At 40.6% G+C, this 20,487-nt stretch overlaps 1 protein-coding gene across 1 annotated transcript; it reads right to left on the bottom strand.

The window, feature by feature from the left end:
• Positions 1-557: 557 nt before the first annotated feature.
• On the bottom strand, positions 558-19,846 carry Pdcd1lg2 (programmed cell death 1 ligand 2). The gene is given in 6 exon segments (XM_013516295.1): positions 558-895; positions 3,676-3,682; positions 11,357-11,413; positions 11,557-11,590; positions 12,033-12,289; positions 19,805-19,846. Coding segments are annotated over 6 exon segments (621 nt in total). The 3' UTR covers positions 558-671.
• Between the last annotated feature and the right edge of the window lie 641 nt (positions 19,847-20,487).

Genomic DNA, 20,487 nt, shown 5'->3' with positions numbered 1-20,487 from the left:
CAAATTGCTTGCAATTTTGATAATGTTTTCAAAATATGGGATCTACCTCCAAAAAGACCTAGTATAGCCACTCAAGGCTCTGAAGAATTTTCTAAGAGGTCAACTTTCTTGGAAATACCCATCACTGGTTGACTGGCAGTAAACTCAGCAAAATAATATTCATCCTACTCACTTTTGGCACTGTACATGAGTCACAGTGGTTAGCTGTTGTTGGGGATGGTTTCTGTTCTCCAAGTCCATTTTCCATGCTTCAAATTTTGCCCTGAGGCCTGAGACACTGACCTTAATTGAAGACATCACTGGATTCCTTTGTTCTCTGACTTCCAGCCGTGTTCAGCCAACCAGAGGCATCACCAGGGGGTGAGAGGCTGGGAGAGAGTGAGGCGGAGGCATCATTCACCCAGATTCCCTCTTCTGAAGGATAGAGCTCCTAAGTGGTGCTGTCCACATAGTTGCCTTCTGGCTCCAATAACCCCTCCAAACCATAGTTATTGTTCCCTTAGTAATAAAGTCCCAGTTGCCTGTGCTATCTTTTGCAGCTTTTTAAAATTCTGATCAAACCTTTGTAGATAGTTTATTACACTTTCCTCAAATCACTTTGAACTAGGAGGTGGGGGCCACACTTATCTTAAGGGTCAAGGGTGGTTGAAATAAGTTCCTTCTCATCAGCATTACAAACACACTGCAAAGTTTCTGCCAGGTTGCTTCGAGTGCAGCACACTGGTGATCCAGTAGAGGTCTTTGGGTGTCCTGGTAGGGTGGGTGCTGGCAGGAACACTGACGTTTGGCCAGGATATTTCTGCCAAGGGCTAATCTTTGTCCTGACAAGTGAGCTCCAATTCATCTGTTCTTCCAGGAACCTTTAGTATGCCAGGGTCTACTTTCTTGTAGGAACCTGGACAATAGAGGAAGAAAAATAAATATTTTTCTTTTATGATCCTGTAGAGGTCTGTATCCAATGCCATGTGAAATGAATAAAATCATCACTTAATGTTAAATAATGTTTTTCACCTGTAAAATACTTTCTATGTCCCAGAGATCATATGATTTTACATATATTGAATGATTTAAATCTTATAGCAAAGATGCCATTGTTGATTTTCCCAATTTGGGGAGTTAATTAAAAATAGAAGTTGAGTGTTGTGTTCTGTATTATCATAAGCATAATAAGTGGTGGAGACAATATTGGAACATTGAGAGACTGTGATTTTAGATATCAACTCTAAGTGACCATACTCTCCAGCTCCTTACACTACTGTGAATTATCCCACAATTGGGGAATGGAGAGGGCTAAGGAGGTAGATAAACAAAATTACTAGGTAACCCCTATGTCTCTCTTTATGCAATGCTTTTCAAACATCTCTAGTAGAAAATTTGCTTTCCAGTTTCTCCTTTTGTCTGTTTTCTTTGCGATTAGGAGAAAAATAAGGAAATAGGTAATGTCTATACATAGTAAGGACTTGCGTATATTCATTATGTGTTCCCTTAACACACACACATGCGTGCACGCACGTCTATGTTGTGTATGCTGAGTGAATTAAACACATAGGATTCCCTACCTTCTGGAAAAGTGTAATCTAAGATAGTAAAGGATGATAGAAAACTGCAAGGACAAACCATTTAACAATTTTAGATCACACCTGAAAGTAAACAAATGTTAACACCTTTGTAGATGTGAGGGAGTGTGGAAAACAAACTACTGATATTTTATTAGCTACTGAATACTTCTTCATGAGTATGGAATAGAATTTCATGTGAAATGTATATGTATCAAACTCCCAAGATGAATGTGACCACTGTGTGTCCCAACCATGTGCTAATAAAAAAAGAAATAGAATTTCAATAGTCTTCAGGTAATAGTAACCTTAAAGTGAAAGCACAGCTGTGATGAAGCATTTTTTTCTTAAATTGTTAGGGGTATACATGGACAAATTTTGTGGATGGTGATTCCTTATTAAAGTGATAACTGTAAGGAAAACATGAAATATGTATGATTTACTTAATCTTTTCTATGTGTTGAACTTCATGCCATGTCCTTGGAATACTGCAGAGGAGGAAGGAATGTTCATGCCCACCTCCTTATTGTATAACTCCGTGTAATAACTTGCTATTTTGATTAGTCATACCAAAGATGCCCATGGAATTAAGAGCTCTTAGCGATGGTCCAAAGCACTGATCCTAACTCAACCTTCTTTTAAGTTTGTCTCCTGTGCTGAGCATATCCAACTGGGCCTGCTAGTGCCTCACAAATCTGTGGTATCTTCCTAGTTTACAGTATACCAGCCTCTGCCTGTGCCTGCATAGATGGGGCAGATTTCCATTTGTTTGTTTTTGTGATGCTGGAGATTGACTCCTGGGACATGCTAGACAAGCACTCTGCCACTGAACTACATCCTCAACCCTGGGGTAGATGTCCTTACTTGTGAAGCAAGTCTGATCTGCCAATCTGGATTCTTAGATTAAGATGAGGGAGCAAGAAACTAGAGATTTTCCATTCTAAAACATGCTCTGTTGCTTAGATTGTCAGAGACACCATAAAGGAGGAGCTGGGGAAGCATGTGCTCATCTACCTATTAACTTAATACATGGTACACATGGTGTCCATTTCCCATTCTTGTGTGTATTGCTCATTTAGTCAAAAACTTAGGAGTGACTCTAATATTTAGTCCCAGCCTTCATATTCTTACTCTGTAGATAGGGAAACAGCAGGAATCTAGGGTGGGTGAAGGAACTTAAACTCATACCCTTCACTTCTATAGCCTTGGAAACACCATCACAGTATGATATTTTATGTAATTGGGGAAGTCTGGAAGATGGAGCAACACGAACAGAAAGAGGGATACATTCCCCCTAAGGAACTAGTCATACCTAGAACTAGTAGAACACAAGAAGAATCAGGTTCTAAAACAGTGAATTGAAGGACTTGGCCTCCATAGATTCACCTGTCTTTAGTAGAGCCAAAATTTAGCCCAGCTTTAGCTTGAACAGTACCAGAAATGTGCATTTTGAGAATTCATTTTATCTTTTATTTTAGGCTATTTGTCTACATTTATTTTCCCTTAGCTTGATGTCCTCATAATTATTTAACTCTGCCATATTTATGTTATTTCTGTAAACACTTGGGTCTTTGGGGAACAACATTAAAATGGATTCATTTTAATGGATTCATTGAACCAGTGTGTTAGGGGTGAAGGTCTGGCCAAGGCAGGACGAGTAGTGGATCTGGATGACGGAGTTGAGAGGTGATTTTAGAGAGAAAAGGGCCAGAAATCAAGAGCATGGCGGAGGCTTTGACTTGGGATGCATATATGAAGGAGCAAATGGAGAAATGTTTAGCTAAAAACATTGGCAACATTTGGAGAAAGGACAGGAGCCTATACTCCACATTTTTACAACCCCAAAATTGCTGCCCATCTTAGTTACATTTTTCTCATTGCTGAGACAAGATATCAGACACTCAAAGTTAAATGGGGAAAAGGTTTATTTAGGTCACCGTTTGTAGAGATTTTAGTCCATATTCAGCTGGTTCCAAGGCAGGGTGACACACAGACAGGCATCACAGAGGAGAAGCAGTTCATGGTGGGCAGAAGGTAGCAAAAGCAAGTGAGTGATGACCACAGCTCTTTTTACCTCTTGTATCTTATCTAGGCTACTTAGGGCAGGTAGCAGCCACACTCTTAATCTTAGTGCTCTTGATCTTAGCATTGTACCATTAATCAATCTTGGCATCACACACTCTAGATCCAGCCACCTCTACAGAAGTCCCAACTATGACTGCGTGAGGCTTTGGGGGGACATTTAGACACAAGCTATAACTTTCTGCCCCTGACCCCCTAAAGACTCATGTATATCTCTTTATGTAAAAGCATTTAGTCCATCTCTAAGAGTTGCCAAAGTCTTAACAATTTAGCCTTGCTGAAAAGTTTAAGTCCAAATTCTCCCTTGAGATTTAAGGCAAACCCTTAGACTTTTAGATACAACCCACAACACTGCCATAGCCTCTTTTACGTTTGGGAAAGAGATGAAGAGGTATTATATCAATAACATGCAATGGGGAAGCTGGGCTGAGGCGGGATATTCTTCAGAAAAGATGAGTAAATTTTAGAATGTCAGAGATGGAAGTGATCTTAAATTCAAGCTTTCCAACTTCCCACTCAAGAAGAGCACCCTTTTTCAGCAACTCTGCTAGAATATGATCTCAATGAATATTCCACATAGACCTAAAAATAATGTGTATTCTGCAGTTGTTTGCTTTAAATTCTATACACATAAATCACATCGAGATGGCCAATTGTTCAAATTTGCTACAGTGTTTTATTTGCTTGTTCTATCATTTACAACAGAGATAAGCTGAAAGCATAGATATGACTGTAGATTTATCTATTTTCATTTCCAGTATGCCAGTTTTTAATATTTTCAAATATGTTATTAGGTGCATATACATTTAGGATTTTTGTATACCCTTGTATAACTGACTCTTTTATCATTATGAAATATTGCTTTTATCTTGAGTAATATTTATTTATTTTTGGTACTACTAATAAGCATATAAGTAACTTTTGGTTAAAGACATCTATGAATGGAAGCTCTGGCTTCCTCCAGAAGCAGGATTTGCCGTGATTAAATAATTCAACATTTGTTGGGCAGATTACCTTTATGCTAGCTTCTTTATAGCTTCAGCTCATTGGTACCTGTTTGGTTTAGTAAAACAACATATAGTAAGTATAGTAATTAAGAATAAGATCATCAAAATCTGAAAGGTTTGACCATATGTTGGCCAAGGGCTATTACCTGCCCTCTCAAATCCTCAGTTCTCTCAATAAAATTAGTACAATACTATTTCTCCTTAAGGGTGTTAGGATGATTAAATAGATACCTAGAACATAGTGAATACTCAATCAGTGTTAGCAATTATTAACTCTTCCTTATTAAAGGCAACTTGTCAGTTACTTGAAGATATCTAGAAAGACTCCATATGTTCTTTTTGATTTTAAGTAAAACATCCCTACTTCTTTCATAGGAAATAGTTTTCAGACTCATTTTCAGATATTAATCTTTGGATACATTTTGTTTTTAACTTTTTAAAAAAGTGACAGTGTAACATGCTTATATCACAGTTATTAACTAAGCATCACAAAGTATAGTATAACTATTAGTTCCTGTGAGTTGAGCACTTTTGGACCCAACACAGCGTAGTAATGTAAACTAAGGTCAAAAGATTAATTTGCCAAATGTATGATCTGATGCCTAGATGGTTGACTACTATCTCCAGTTGGAATAACAGACATTTTATGAAGTAGAGGTTATCTCGAAATTAGCCTGAGGCCTTCAGTCCCTATTTGTTGGCCCTAACTCTACAACTATCAGCTGTTTAATCTGTTATAAATTCAGCTGCTTGAATCAGGTATGGTTGCACATATCTCTTATTCCAGCAGTCTGGTAGGTTGAGGTAGAAGGATCACAAGTTTGAGCACTGCCAGGACAGTTTAGCAACTCAGAGAGATCCTGTCCGCTCTCCCACAAAAAAATTCCAGTGCTATGTGGCTCTGGCATCTACCTTTAGATTCACCCCTCACTTTTTCTTTTCTGCTTTGTATTGCAAGAAAGGAGACTTGCAGACTGTGTATACGAGGCTCCTGACAGCCGAAAGGAAGTAGGATGAGAAGTCTGGAGGGTGGGTAGGAGTGATAAATAAGGCTATTTCTCTCCCATATCTATATCCTAGTGGCTACTCCAGGAGCACATGCATCTCTTCCCTGGATTCAGCTGCTACTGGGCAGTCTCACTGTGTTCCAGTGTCCCTTGGTGCCTATACCCTGGCCTTCACATTCCCCGTCTACCCTTTTTACCTCTTGTGTAGTGGTGGCTATTAAAATTGCTGAATTATTTCCCTGTTCCCTGATTGGCTTCTCAGTGTGATAACATTGAAAGAATTGCTATTCTCTGCTTTAGATGTCTACAGGTTTAAATAGTTTCTGTTTTCTCTGGTTGACTCTTGCTATGTGAGATAATTATGTTACCAGTGACAATATCTTACCATCTTCTTTATCATATGATTTTACCATCTTTTTCATCATGACTGTACATAAAGTGAGAAATTGTAGCTTTAGTCTTAGTCTTAGTTTTAGAAAATCCAGGCACTGAAATAGATATTTTGGGATTACTTTCCAGTCGTCTGTTAAACAAGCCTGGAGAGGAAGATCAGGTTAGGAATTTCTAATTCCCAGGAGATTTTCCCTCTTCAATTTTAGGACATTGTTCTTTCGATTCCAGATTTCTCTATTCTCTGCTTTACCTGAGGGGAAAAGGACACTGAAAGCAGAGATGGAGCTCCATCAGAAAATTATTTTACCAAATGCTTTCTCGGGGCCAAGAGGTTTGAACATACAGTTAGCTTTTCACTCCTGCCTTGCCTCTCTTCCACTATTCCTTTGTGTTTTTGTCTTCCTCTTTTATACTGAAGGTCATTTCAATGGAAGTCATGCTGCCTCCTTTCTCCACTGCTGAAGTAGTTATTACTGCCTCTGTTGGGTCTTTTTGTTGGCTTGAAGTACTTCTATAACCTTCAGCCCATTCCTGGCTATATCTCTTCCCTCTCCCACCTCAGCCCAAGCCTACAGGTTGCTTTAGATCTCGTGTTCTGAGTGCTGCTGTGTCTTCCTTGGGTCCTCTGCACAGGCCAGCTCCTCTGCAACTTCCCTGGCCTCTCTGAGCCTCTGTAATCTGCTGTAGTCACTTTCCCTGCCATCCTTAGATGATTTGCTTTCAGTCAGATATTTGCAACCTGGTTTTTCAAAAGCCACAGCCCTTCTGTCTGTCTCTTCTGTATTCTCTAGCCATTCTGCCCCGTGTTTTTTCTATTCTTCTGAAACAAATTCTCTTTTCATTACATTTAATATGAAGTGATACATGGAGATAAAAGAAACTACTTGAAACTATTTCCCAGGTTTATGCAATGGGTCTTCAGGTGAAAGCATTCCCTTTCTTTACTCCTGCTTCATTTATGGAAACCCTCGCCGAGACTCCAGATCTGCCCTGCCGCCCTTAGGAGCACCTGTGAAACTCTTAGATGCTGGTCTGCAACTTTTTTCCTTACATCCCTCCTAAAGGAATTACAATGCAGTATGCTTCCTTTTATATATTAAATTGACTGTTGGGGGGAGGGAGAGGGAAGAAGGAGGGGGAGGGGGAGGAGAGAGAGAATTTTAGAATTTTTCATACATTTCTATATTGGAAAATGCACAAATTTGGAGATTTTATATACATTTATATTTTTAGTTAAATGATTATTTCACTCTTACATATTTGCCAATGGTCTCTAAATATCAAAGAAACTGTCTTTTATATACTCCATCCTTCACTGAAAAATACATACAAAAATTCTTATCTAATGATCAGAGCTTTACACAGTATCTTTTTATTTCTTGAACCTCACTTTTCATTCTACTTTCCCTAGAGAAGTTTATCTTAATGCTACATTTGTTTATTTTACAGCTCTTTGTTTATTATACATATATGTTTATTATACATATATGCCTTGCAACGAAATATGTACAGCTAATGAAATTAACTTTCTAGTGACTGAAATTTATACTCAGTTTTCTTCCACTTGAGGTCTAATTTCTATTAATATCAACACATACATGATTAAAATGTAAAATGTTATGGCATGTCAACTAGATTAAAAATTCAAGAAAAAAAATCAGAGTCAAACTACACCATTGAACAAATCAGCTTAACAAATATCTACAGAGTGTTTTATCAAACAACAACAAATACACATTTTTCTCAATGGTTTATGGAAATTTTCTCATAATAGACCATGACTTAGACCATAAAGCATGCTTAAAAATAGAAAAAATTGAAAAATCCCCTGCATACTATCAGATTGCAGCATAATGAAGCTAGGAATCAACATCTAAAGAAGCTAAGAAATTACGCAAAAATAGGCAGAGTAAATGATACGTTGTTGGATAATCAGTGGATTACAGAAGAAATAAAGGAGGAAAGAAGTTCCTGGAATCAGATGACAATGGAATCACAACACACCAAAGCCTATGAAACACAATGAAAGCAGTTCTAAGAGGGAGGGTATGAAGTATAATACCCTTTATATGCACATAAAAAGAATAGAGGATTCTAAATAAATCACGTAGTGACGTACTTCAAAGTCCTAGAAAGCCAAGAACAATCCAAATCTGAAACTAGTAGAAGGAAAGAAATTATAATGATCAGAGTGGAAATTAATGAAACAGACTAGAAAAAAACAAAGAATCAGTGAACCCAAGATTTGGTTCTTTCAAAGGATGGGGAACAGGTATAAGGATGTACAAGAGAGAAGAAGGGAAGGGAGTAAAAAGGATCACAAGGCAGTTTGGGTATGTACCAATTCCCCCACGGTGAAGGTGTGCACTGTGTACTGCAAATACATGCTAATGAAAACTTCAGAGAAAAACAATGTTTTGAATTCTGCATCCCTTTTATTTCTGTTTTTCATTTCTGTACCATGAGGACTAAAGAATTGTACTCTTATAAGTTGGTGGGAACTAGACACTATTTTGGTACAGCTGTGTTTGTCATTCTTTGAATGATATGATTTGTATGACATAAACCACTTATTTTTGATTAACAGCTAACTCTATGTGAGTGTCCTTTCAATGTTTTGAAAGCAGAGAACTTGATACCACCTGTTTTGCAAGATGATTAGTCATAAATGCTAGTCATGATAGTCTCATAAAGTGCCAAGATGTTTCCAGGCCTCTTTGGTTGGCACTATGGAGTCTAAACCCTGGGTGAATGGATTCACTTCATGGTGAGGGATGAGTAGGCTTTCTTTTTTTTATGAAGTAGAAGAGAGCAATAGTAAAAGAGGAAGTATTCTAGGGGAACCCCAAGAGCCTTGCCTGGCAGGCATGTTCTCAGGTTCATCAGTTTTGGGAAAGAGTGCCATACTTGGGGACGATGAGGATTTAGAAAGCTGTTTCTTAACACAGTGGTACCTCGGTTCACAAACCTAATCTGCTTTACGATTTGGGGGAAGAGGCCCTTGCTTGTGTGGGGAAGGTGGCCATGGCTGTGTTTGTCACCTCATGCAGAGTTTGTGAATGGAAGCAAAATTTGGTCCAACACTTTTGTTTGAGAACTGAACTGTTTGTGAAAAGAAGCATTCGAGGTCTGACTATACTGCCTGGGCTGGTGCAGCCCTTAGAAAGTCTTTGTAACACTCAACATGCCCCAGTGTGATTATACTGCTTAAAGGAACAAATCTTTGCACATCTGAAGAATCTCTGGTCTAGCTGAAGAAATACTGTACCTTCCCAGGAAGGAGAGCAGCCTCCTCCCACAGTTTCCCAAACACCCTAGATCAGTGATGGCGAACCTTTCAGAGCTTTGAGTGTTAACAGCCCACTGCAGCACATGTGCCATGAGTTTGCCGCCACTGCCCTAGACGTACTATAGAGCTCAAGTAAGGGCTATTAAACATGGGAGTGGTGATTTCAGTGTATGACAGGATCCTCAAAACATATAGCCTTCTTTCCTCATGTTCGTTGAATTCAGATTAATGCCCATGTTATAAAGTTTCTTCCTGCTGATGCCAGGATGGAGGAAATAGAGTAATTTTCCTAGTGGCTCACTCATGGCTGAATTGTGGGAAAGTCACGTCCCTGTAATAACTGAGGATCTTTTTAAATAAATCTATGCACCCTTTCTCTATGCCAAGCAGGAGGCTCAGTTCTATGGTTACACAGTGGTACCATGTTCACGAACTTAATGTGTTTTATGACTTCGGGGAAGAGAGCTGTGTTTGTCATCCAATATGGAGTCTGTGAACAGAAGCAAACTTTTGTCAAATGCTTTTGCTTGAGAACTGAATTGTTTGCAAACAGAAGCATTCGTGAACTGAGGTACTGTTGTACTTCCTTACTTTTATTTTGTTTTATTTTGAAGAGAAAAGAACAAAAACAAAGACAGAAACAAAACAACACAAAAACAATAAAAACAACACAGAATTCCAAAAAAGGTGATAGGAAATTAACAATGGCTGTTGTACTACATACTGTTATTTTTAAAGTAGTTGCTCATCTGTAGATTAGCAGGTACAGGCATGCAAGGTTGATCAAACAATTCAATGTTAACTGCACTTTTTAAATGTTTATGACAATCCTGTACAGTAGGAGCAACCATTGTCGTTCTTTTATAAATAAGCAAAACATGAGGTTATGAGAGGTGAAACCACCAAGGATACCAGTGAAGTGAACTTTGTTTCTATTCCTTCTAGCATGTTTGTCTTTGTACCAGATCACAGCCACAGCGTTGATGCCAAGGTCAAGGTCAGTGATCTCTGGGGTCAAAATACGTAAATCCTCCAGGAGACAAAGCAGATTCACTGCGGTCTCAGGAGTCTGATGGGGAGGGGTAGGGAACTGCTAGCTCAGTCTAACTCATGAGCCTAGAAAGTACAAGCAAATCAATGAGCTATTTATTCTTTCATAACACTAACATGTCTTGCCCAAAATGACCCTTCCCAAACAAGCAAGAACACAAAGATTCTCTTCAGATTTATGCTCTCGGTGCTGTTACTGGGGAGAGACCTGAACCCAGAGAAGTGGGGACAGTTGCTCCTTAACCAGGCTTTCTCGAGCTACCCAGTTCACTTCTCTGACATGGCTGCTTTGCCTGCAGTAGGTAGGACTTGGCATTTGAGCAGCGTTTTCAAAACCTTTAACTTTTTATGACCCAAAATAAGAAATTAAAACAAAAACCAAGAATCCTTCAGTCCATGGTGTACGTGTGTGTGTGAGTGTGTGTGTGCTCACGTGTGTGCATACACACACACACCCACACACAGCTGAAACAAGAGTCTTACAAAAAAACCCCACTCAGACTTACTGTATGCTGTTTTTGATCTATTTATTTTATTTTATTCATTTAGCATTTGGGGGGAAAAACACTTATCTGGTTGCTACTCACTAAATTGATATTTTATCCTATCAACGACTGGCAAACCGTGATTTAAAAACTCTGGGCTAGAGGAATAAGCCACTTGGAAAGAGTAATTTTCTAATCGAGTCAGGACTCTTTGTGGGGGAAATGTGAACTAGGCAAAGCTTACTTTTGGCACCTTCCCACCGTTCAAGGCCTCATTTTCCTGGCGTCTAGTTCCACTTTATTTCTATAACTCCTTCTCATATTTATCCTTACTAAGCTGCTTTACATGCAGATGTCAAAAATATTTCTGAGTAGGTGCTTGGCCTGAGCTACCACGGGTGGGTTTCTGTTACTCGCAGCTAACACAGGCCCTCTGTTGAAGTCCTGCCTCTGTGGATTCTTGGCCTTGAAACTACTCATCTTTGACTTTCATAGTCAGGTACCTGCGGTCCCAGGTGGCCCCACGGATGACTGGGCAGTGGTACTATTATAGACAGCTAAGTTAGATAAAAATATTGTAGGCAGTCAGGTAGGGCTGGCCCTTGAGAGAGTCAAGACAAAAGTTGAAAACCCACTACAACTGTGGCCAGGCCTCAAGACAACAATAAAAATACCAGACCTACATACCCTCCAAGCCATGAGATTAGTGATAACCCTTGGTCTAGAAAGGCATCGGTCACCACAGTGGGCAACCAAGACCCCAGGCTCAGCACCTACCTGAGAAGTTCTTTGACCTTCCCATGGCCACTCACTACTGACTTGCTTCCCCACTGGATCAGTATTACTTAAGCAGCTAAGCTACACTTATAATTGTATTGGTTGGTCATAGCTGTAACCCACATTGTACTCACATGGGTTTTGCTCTATAAAATATCCCCATGGGATGGCATCCCTGGCTACCCTTTTGGGACCCCTGCTGTCCCTCTAACAGGAGCTTTCTATCTCTCAAATATTTCTTACTCTTAACCTCTGTTGTTCCTAAAGTTCATTCTTCGATTTTTAGAGAACACGAACTCGGCGTATCAGACATCTAACAGGTTGGGAGACATCATATTTCTCTTATATCATATTTGGAGGTCCTGCTGTCATCCCTGTAACAGTACCGCCCTGCATCTCTCACTTGCACTCCGGAATGGTGGGATAAGCCTTCCCCAGGAGCCAGCTGCTTTTGCAGCAGAGCGGCTCTTTCGCTGCAAGAGGATGTAACACTCTCCACCTTTTCCAAACTACCTTTTATTGATTCAAGTTCCACTTGACCTATAGTGTCAAAATCACACCCCAGGGTCAGATTGCTGCCACCGTCTACTGTGTACCGTTCCTTAGGGGCCGTCACTGTGAATAAAGCTGAAAAGGAAAGATGCTTCGCTGTTGTCTAACTGTACATGTCAGTTCTTCCAGAGGAGGAGCTGACCCCATTCCAGCCTCATTTTCCAGGAGATCACAGTCATTATTTGGGCCTTCCCTTAGGTTCTCCTTTGTCCCACCTCAGCTGGGCAAGAGTGGAATTCTTGGTCCATTGCTCTGAGGTGGTTCTTTCCCCTCAACAGTTCCCTGAAGTTGGGCAACTGACTGCCCTCCTGCTCCTCCCTGGACGCCCCAGCATGAAGGGCAGCACTGTTGGTCCCATGGCATCTCCCACCTCTCCCCAAGAGCTCGGAGTCATTCCAGATCACACCTCACAGGAGAGCAAAGCCTCTCGCTATAGCTCCTCTGCCACTGAGGTCTGAGTCCATTTTACTAAATTGCTTTCACAATTTATAATGCAGACCATTTTTATTCATGTATATGGGTCAAGTTATACATTTCCCTGGCAAATATCCTTGAGAAGAATAACAACTGTCACTTATTAAGTCTTTAGACACTCTGCTAATACAAGGTATGCTCAAAATACTCCCACTTGCTTTGAACACACTTATCCCATTGTTATTGCCACTTTCTGAAGCAGTTCTGGAAGTACTCTTTCTTTTTTTTTTGTCTTTTTGAGACAGTGTCTCACTATGCAGTTCAGGCTGAACTTGAACTCACTTTGTAGCCCAGGCTGGTCTTGAACTCAAAATGATCCTTCTGCCTCAGCCTCCCAAGTGCTGGGATTACAGGCATGTGCCACCATGCCCAGCCTGGAAGTACTCTTTCATGAGTATTTTTATGAGACATGTTCAAAAATATGGTGAAGGGTGCTGCTAAGTAACAGCTAAATGAGAAGCAGGCTAGTAAAAACATAGTGTGTCCTCATCTAGGGACCATGCAACTTCCGGATCTTACACAAAGTCAAAATGACCAGAAAAGGTAAATGTTTTCAATCAACTCAGGACACCAAACCACTCACAACTGTTCAACCAAAGATGGAAAAGAGAAGAGAGACTTCAAAACATAGCAAGAAACGAGTGTGTTCAAGCTGAGAGGGAGAATTTTGAGGGGGATTAATGGCAGTATGTCTTTTATTAAAATAATTTTTAAACATGTAATATTCTGTCATTTTCAACTGCTTCTCATGAATGACCTCATTTCGCTTCTCGAGGAAGCTAGTGAAGTAGGCAGGCAGTCCCGCTATTCTCTTTTTAGAAAATAAAATGAGGCCCAGAAAAGTTTAGTAACTTGTCCAAGACTATATAGCCGAGTTCAGACTAGCAGTTTCTGTAAGTCCCAAGTGCTAGTAACCAGAACGCCATACAAGCCCGCTGTAGATGCTTTCTAATTTCTATCAATAAGGGAAGAGGAACAATGGAATGAATATTTAATGTGTATATACTATGTGCTAGGCACTATGCCAGGCACTTTACGACTACAGGATATTATTTAACTCCAAAAGCAAGACTCTGAAATATTTATTATCATGAAGGTTTTACACAGTAGTTGAAGAAACTGGCTCAAAGAAATTGGTTTTAATAACTTAGTTAGTAAGGGTAAGATTCAGAGCCAGACAGTGTTGACTTCAAAATCTATAGTTTCCACTTAAACAGTATTTCCCAAAATATGAGGTACATACCACTGGAAGTGTGTAAAGTGATTTTAAATGGGACAGAATGAAAGCCTGAAGGGAGTTGAATTATTTAGAGAGAACTTCACCCTCCTGTGAAATCTCTTTCAGTCCTTCAATTACATAAATCTGCAGCGTGTAACACCAGCTATTTTTCCCTTTAATAAAACAGAAAGAGTCCAGTCAGGTAAGTAGTATCCAGGTAGAATTTAATAAAAGTTGATTTATTTTCATTTTACTTCATTTTGTTCCTGTCCTACATCTTACTAGTACAAGTAATACTGGTTTTCCATCTATATAGAGTATTTATTTTGTTAAAAAATAAAAAGCTGAGTTGATCTAAATAATTTTGTAAAAATAGTAGCATAAGTAGTGGTGAAATATGGTAGAACTTGTAAAGACAGGGTTTCCATGCCCAGTATGAGAAGCTGTACTAAATTATGTTGCTTTTATTGTTACAAATGAGTATTCATTTTGATGAAGGTATAGAAAGATCTGGAAGTAGTTTCTGAATCATCACAGGTTAGACCAAACTGTGCTCAGTAGCACTTGCTTCATGCATTCATTAATTTATTCAATCAAATCTTTCATTAAAAAATATTTGGCAGTTTGTAAATGGTCACTATTTGAAGAGTCATTTCAGTATAAACATGGTAGGGGAAGAGCATAGGATTTAGTCACAAGTGAGCCTGGGTTCAAATCTTGACTGTGTCAGGATTAGGAGCTGGGAGCCCTCACTCAACCAACATGAATCTCAGCCTCTCTTCTGTCAGATGAGGTCAGTATCTATCTCAGAGTACTGTGGGGAACACTGGGCAAGATGCCCAGGTCTACCAGCCAGTAGTCACTCAGCAAACTTTCTTTCATGCCATGTTTTAATTCGTGGGAAAGTGGTGGTCTATATATGAAATGGCCATTCTCTATTAGATATAATGTTCTACTAACCAGGACAGTCAGTTCCCAGTGACCAGATTCCAACTTTCAGGTTTCCCACTGTTTCAACGATGCCCGTTACAACTGACTTCTGATTCAAGATTTTTCTTCCGTTACCCCGCAAGTCTCAGAAGGCAATAATCAGGCTGAGTTTGCTTTGCAACCCTATGCTCTCGAGCACACACTGTCTCAGTTCAGGATCTGGCAAATAAGAGAGGAGGACGGGGAGAGGGAAGGGAGACGGAACCCTGACACTGCTCCTTCTCACTGAACTTCACCCTGTCAGAGATCACCGGCCTTTCCATCCACTCTGGATAGTGACAGACACAAATGAGCTTTATCAAAAATGACTAAGAGCAGCTATTCCCCTTGGTATCTTTCTGAAAGAATTAAAAGCACCATACCACTGCAACATATGCACACCCATGTTTATAGCAGCACAGTTTGTACAATTGCTAAATCTTGGAAATAGCCCAGATGCCCATCAGTAATGAATAAAGATTTTTTTTATACAATGGAATACTACTTTGCCACAAAGAAGGGTAAACCTGAGACATTTCTAGATAAATGGATGCACCTTGAGACCATACTCTTAAGTGACATAAATTGGACACACATGCAAATACCACATTGTTTCTGTAGTGTGAGAAACTGAAAGTGTAAATATGGACCAAAAGATATAGATATTTTGAAATAGAAAGAAATGGCTATTGTGAACTAGAAAGAAAATATTCAAATGGGAAGGGGAGCTGGGGGATGAGGGAAGGAAGGGAAAAGAAAAAAATGAGAAAAGAAGAAATAGAAACAAAGATTGTGTAAATAAGAAGAAGAGGAGCTGAATGGAGGGTAGGGAAATGGGGAAAAAGTACCAAGACATACTTTGCACAGGTACAGATTCCCTATGACAAATGTGATTATTACGTATACGTAAAATGTACCAATAAACTTAATTTTAAAAAAAGAAGAAAATGACTGTGAGGTTTCTACTTTGATAATTACACAACCTTTTTCTGTTGTTGTTGTTTTTTTTTCTGGTACTGGGAATCGAACTCAGGACCTCGTGCTTGCCAGGCAGGTGCTGTGCCGCTGAGCTAAATCCCCAGCCCTGACTGTGAGGTTTCTAGATTCCCTTCAATTCCTGTCCTTTCTACTGAGATCTGTGGTCCAGAGAGGAGAGTTTACACATATCGAGCAGGCTTTTGTGTGGGGCAGGACCAGGGCAGGTCTGGAAGCTAAGTGCTTCCATGTGAATGCACCTGCGCTTGCTGAGCCAAGTTATGAAGACCCTGGGGTGCAAAGGGACGTGGAGCTTCAGGGTTTCGCATATGATTCCATTTTGTGGAGTCTACCACACACTTATAATAATAGGGTCTCAAATACTGGGAGCAGCCTTCATAATGGGACTCTTTTAAGGGTAGATCCCTCTAGGATGTGAACCATCTCTCAGCGGAGATGCCTGGTGCCAGATCTACTGTGCCCCAGAAGGATCATATTTACTTATTCATTCATCAAAAATGCATTCACTGTCTTCTCTGTGCTAGGTTCAGGAACTTACTATGTTTACTCTTCTCGTAGGACTTCTTTTATTACACATGATAAAACAAGAAACAAGGAAGGAATTGGGGCATGAGAGGAGGGATAGCTGTTGTGTCTGAGCAACAAGAACTGGATAGTTTGGGTTTAAACTCTATTGGATTTATTTAGCAAATCTATTTACTGCACTGTGCTTTCTTCTCATAAGAAAGGGCTCCACTGCGACTTCCTCTGGAACTCCCCGTAGCACATTGCAGAACTCCCCTCTGCTCCCCAAGCCTTTTATAAATATATGTTTACTTCTCACTTTCCCCCTCTGCCTGCTACACTGTAAATGTGAGGGGCCGTGGACGTAAAATATGATATCTCTAAGACAAGTGACATGTTTTGGCTAATATTCTCAAGAGGAAATAATTAGCAAACACAGATCATGTACCTGAGTACCTCAGAATAACTGACAATTGTTACGTGGTATAATTTTGTCCCAATTAAAGCTTCTAATACATGAAAAGCTTTGAGTTTGATTACCCCATGTAAGATAAAGGTTTGAGGACATGCAAAAACACTTGTCAACTCCTAAGACATTCTTACCTTTTTTATCTTTTGAGACAGGGTCTCACTATGCAGTTAGGGCTGGGCTTGAGCTCACCTTGTAGCCCAGGCTGGTCTCAAACTTGCAACAATTCTCCTGTCTCAGCCTCCTGGGTGCTGGGATTATAGGCATGCACCACCATGCCCAGCTACCTTTTTTAAATTACAGAGGAAATTCAAACACTTGCAAACAATTCAGTGAAGTGGTTTTTCTCAAGCCTGGTTGCACATTAGAATCACAGCAGAGGGCCTCGCCCTTGGAATCACATGGGAGGCTGTCTTCATCTATTCAAAGTTGTTTTAACAAAATGCCAAAGGATGTTTACTTTCTAAAGAGGAACATCGTTCTGGTGTCTGGAGGATCCAACCGTCATGGCACCGGTGTCCTGGTGAGGGCCCCTTGGCAGTGTTGCGACATACTGGAGAAGTAGAAAGGGAACCAGCCGTGTGCAGAAGAGCTGTGAGCTCCAGCTCACTTAACAACCCAGTCTGGAGAGACAGGTTCAATCCCTTCATGAAGATGGTGCCCCAGGCACCTGTCTCCGTTCTACTAACAGCCCCTACCTCTTAACATTTCCACCACCTCAGCTCCACCGCAGTGGACAGCAAGCCACCAGCGCGTGAACTCCTGAGACAAACCACATCCCAAACCAGAACATAGGCTTTTTAAAAATACGCTAATCCCCAGAACCCATTTTGACAGTTTTTCAGAACTAGATAATAAACCCAGGGCCTTTGCATTGGGTTACATCTCCAGCACTCCTCCCCACCTTTTTAGTTTTTCAATTTTGAAACAGGGTCTCTTAAGTTGTTTCTAAAGCTAGGCTTGAACTTCCAATCTTCCTGACTAAGGCTTTCAGAGTTGGGATTACAGGCAGGCTCCACCAAGCATGGTTCACACTGATGTCTTTAAAATCAAATTCCCTCAGTGGTGGAGCCAGCATCAGTTTTTGGCTGTTTCTCTTTTTTCTTTTTTTGTTTTCTTTTTTTGAGACAGGGTCTCACTATGCAGTTCAGGCCGGCCTAGAGCTCACTTTGTGGCCCAGGCTGGCCTCGAATTCGTGACAATCCTCCTGCCTCAGCCTCCCGACTGCCGGGATTAAAGGCGTGCGCCACCACGCCCAGCTCTCAGCATCAGTTTTTAAAGAACATTTTTCCTGGCAACTTTTAACGTGCACACAGTACTGAGAAACAAAACACCTGCACATGCAAACACATTTTGTCATCTTGCCCTCAAAATGTTCTCCTTAGCTTCACCTGGGAGCTGGTTAGAAGTTGAGAATATCATGGCTGCTCCCCCGACCAAACCTAGACAATCAGGAGCTGCACTGTAACCAGGTTTGGGTGATTCACATGAGTATTAATGTCTGACAAGCAGTGTTATAACCCTAGTCTGCATTGGGCTTGTTGTTGGGGAATGCGGTAATAATTAACATTTCTGAAACACTTATGATGATCCAGACACTGAGTTAAACTCTTCTTTCATCATCTCACTTGATTCTTCCAACAGTTCTTTAGAAGGGGAGTTGCTATCCATATTTTACAGATGAGGAAAATGAGGACTTTCAAGGTGACTCAACTTGTTCAAGATCAGCGAGTGTGGCTATGGAATTGGAATTCAAATTCATCTCTGAGTCTTCAATGCACATTCATCTCTGTGTTTCTTCTTAATAATTGTATTGCTCTGACTATATTTCTACTGGCGTGTGTATATCACAACCATGAATAAGATAGGTATGCACTTTAGCTTTATGTTAAGGAAAAATGTTTTCTATTTCAGGTACCATGCCTATTAAACTTCAGTCTAGCATTCAACTTCTGAAGTTATGAAAGGAGAATGTTAGAAAGTTTCCACAACTATGAAATAAGGTAGACAGCAATTTTCCTCCTCAATGTGGGGCTCTTAACCTAAGCAAAAGGGCAAAGAATTAGGCAAAAGCACACACACAAACAATCATACATGCTAGTCCACTAGCCAGGTGCAAGCAGTTAACTTGCTAGAGGTTTTTTGAAAATTCTGGGGACAACTTTGCATTTTATTTGCAACCAGGCATCAGTGAGAGTCGGCACCTGTCACATCTCCAGGAAACACATAACAAATCATTTGCATCGGCTCCCAAGATAGCTTCCTCTTTAAGCTAATTTTATACTTTTTTTTCCATTTAACAACAGAAGTTTAAATTTTTCAGACTTCTTATACTATGTGCTTGAGGTGAGAGAGGGCTGGAGAATTGCTTTACATGGCCGCATTCTGCCAGACTCCCAGCTTGGGACAGAATCCCACTCTGCATCTGGCTCATGTTCTGCTCCCTGTATGGGGACTGCCTGGAGACATTACTGATTTCTCTCCTTTGTATATCTCAGCAGTCAGCAGAAGTAGCAGAAGACGGGGCAAGTGGGATGACCCAGGGTAACCTCAGACATCACCTTAATCACATCCTCAAGACAATGTAAGGGGTAATACATATATATTTTATGCCTTATCATATCTTTCTCTCATTAATGTCTCCATCTCTCTTCATCCTTCAAAGATGGATGGAAAGCAGGAATGGTGTGGCGCACATGATCATGGTGATGTCTGAGGTTATTCTGGAGCAGAGACTGTCTTGGGTTAATGGTGATATATGGATCAGTATTCTCAATCCCTGTTTTTAAAAGATTGGAAGGTACTGGAAAGCACAAGCTGCTCTGGGAACCATCCTTTCTGTGGGGCTTATAAGAGCTAGTAATCGTACTTCCTCTCAAAGAAAGCCACCAGCCCAACAACCACAGTCTCATAGGCTTTAGCTAGAAGCTATCTCCTGAATCGCTTGTGCAGGAACTTCCCCTGTCCTTTCTTACCAGATACAATCTCAGGCTCAATACCAGCAGGACGAGGAACATGTTTTGTACTTGATCTGAAATAGCTAATGGACAGAGCTCAGATTCAATGCAGCTCTTCTGGGCCCCATGATGTGGTGGTTGGCTCACTTCTGAGAAGAGCATAATGACACATCTTTTGTGGAAGACAGTAGACAGTGGAGGGATGGGGCTGGAAAGAAAAGACTGACTATCTGGAGGAGAGGGATGTTAGGGGAAATACAGGATTCTTTCTAAATCCAGACGAGCTCCTGTTCCTTTTCTGGTGGCCTTTTCTGAAGATGAACACATCCTCAGGGGTTGTTCACACTGGTGGTTATCTGTACCTCTTTGTGTCTTCCATGAAGCTTTCCACAATTACTTCAAAGCAGGCACACTGGAACACTGACCTTGTTTGTCAAATGAATAGTGTACACCAACTTCTTAGCTGGGCCAGAAATTGAGGAGTCAGACACTTGAGAACAGGGCTCAGTAGAACACAGCCATATTCTCAACAAATATAGTACTTGCTCATTGACTGAGAAGTAAAGTAGCCAAGCTCTCTTGAGGGCTCCAGTCAAGTGTGCCCATCACCCGACCTACCTCTTCTGAGAACTTCAGATGTGGAAGGCAGACATCTTTGTGTGGAAGCAGGCTCTGGTGGAGGGTGCACCACCTTGGTCCTG

The sequence above is a fragment of the Chinchilla lanigera genome, unplaced genomic scaffold, assembly GCF_000276665.1.
Source record: "Chinchilla lanigera isolate Chin_1 unplaced genomic scaffold, ChiLan1.0 scaffold00033, whole genome shotgun sequence".
In the NCBI taxonomy this organism is placed as follows: Eukaryota; Metazoa; Chordata; class Mammalia; order Rodentia; family Chinchillidae; genus Chinchilla; species Chinchilla lanigera.
Note: the sequence above shows the minus strand (reverse complement) of the source record. Positions and strands in the feature narration are given on the sequence as shown.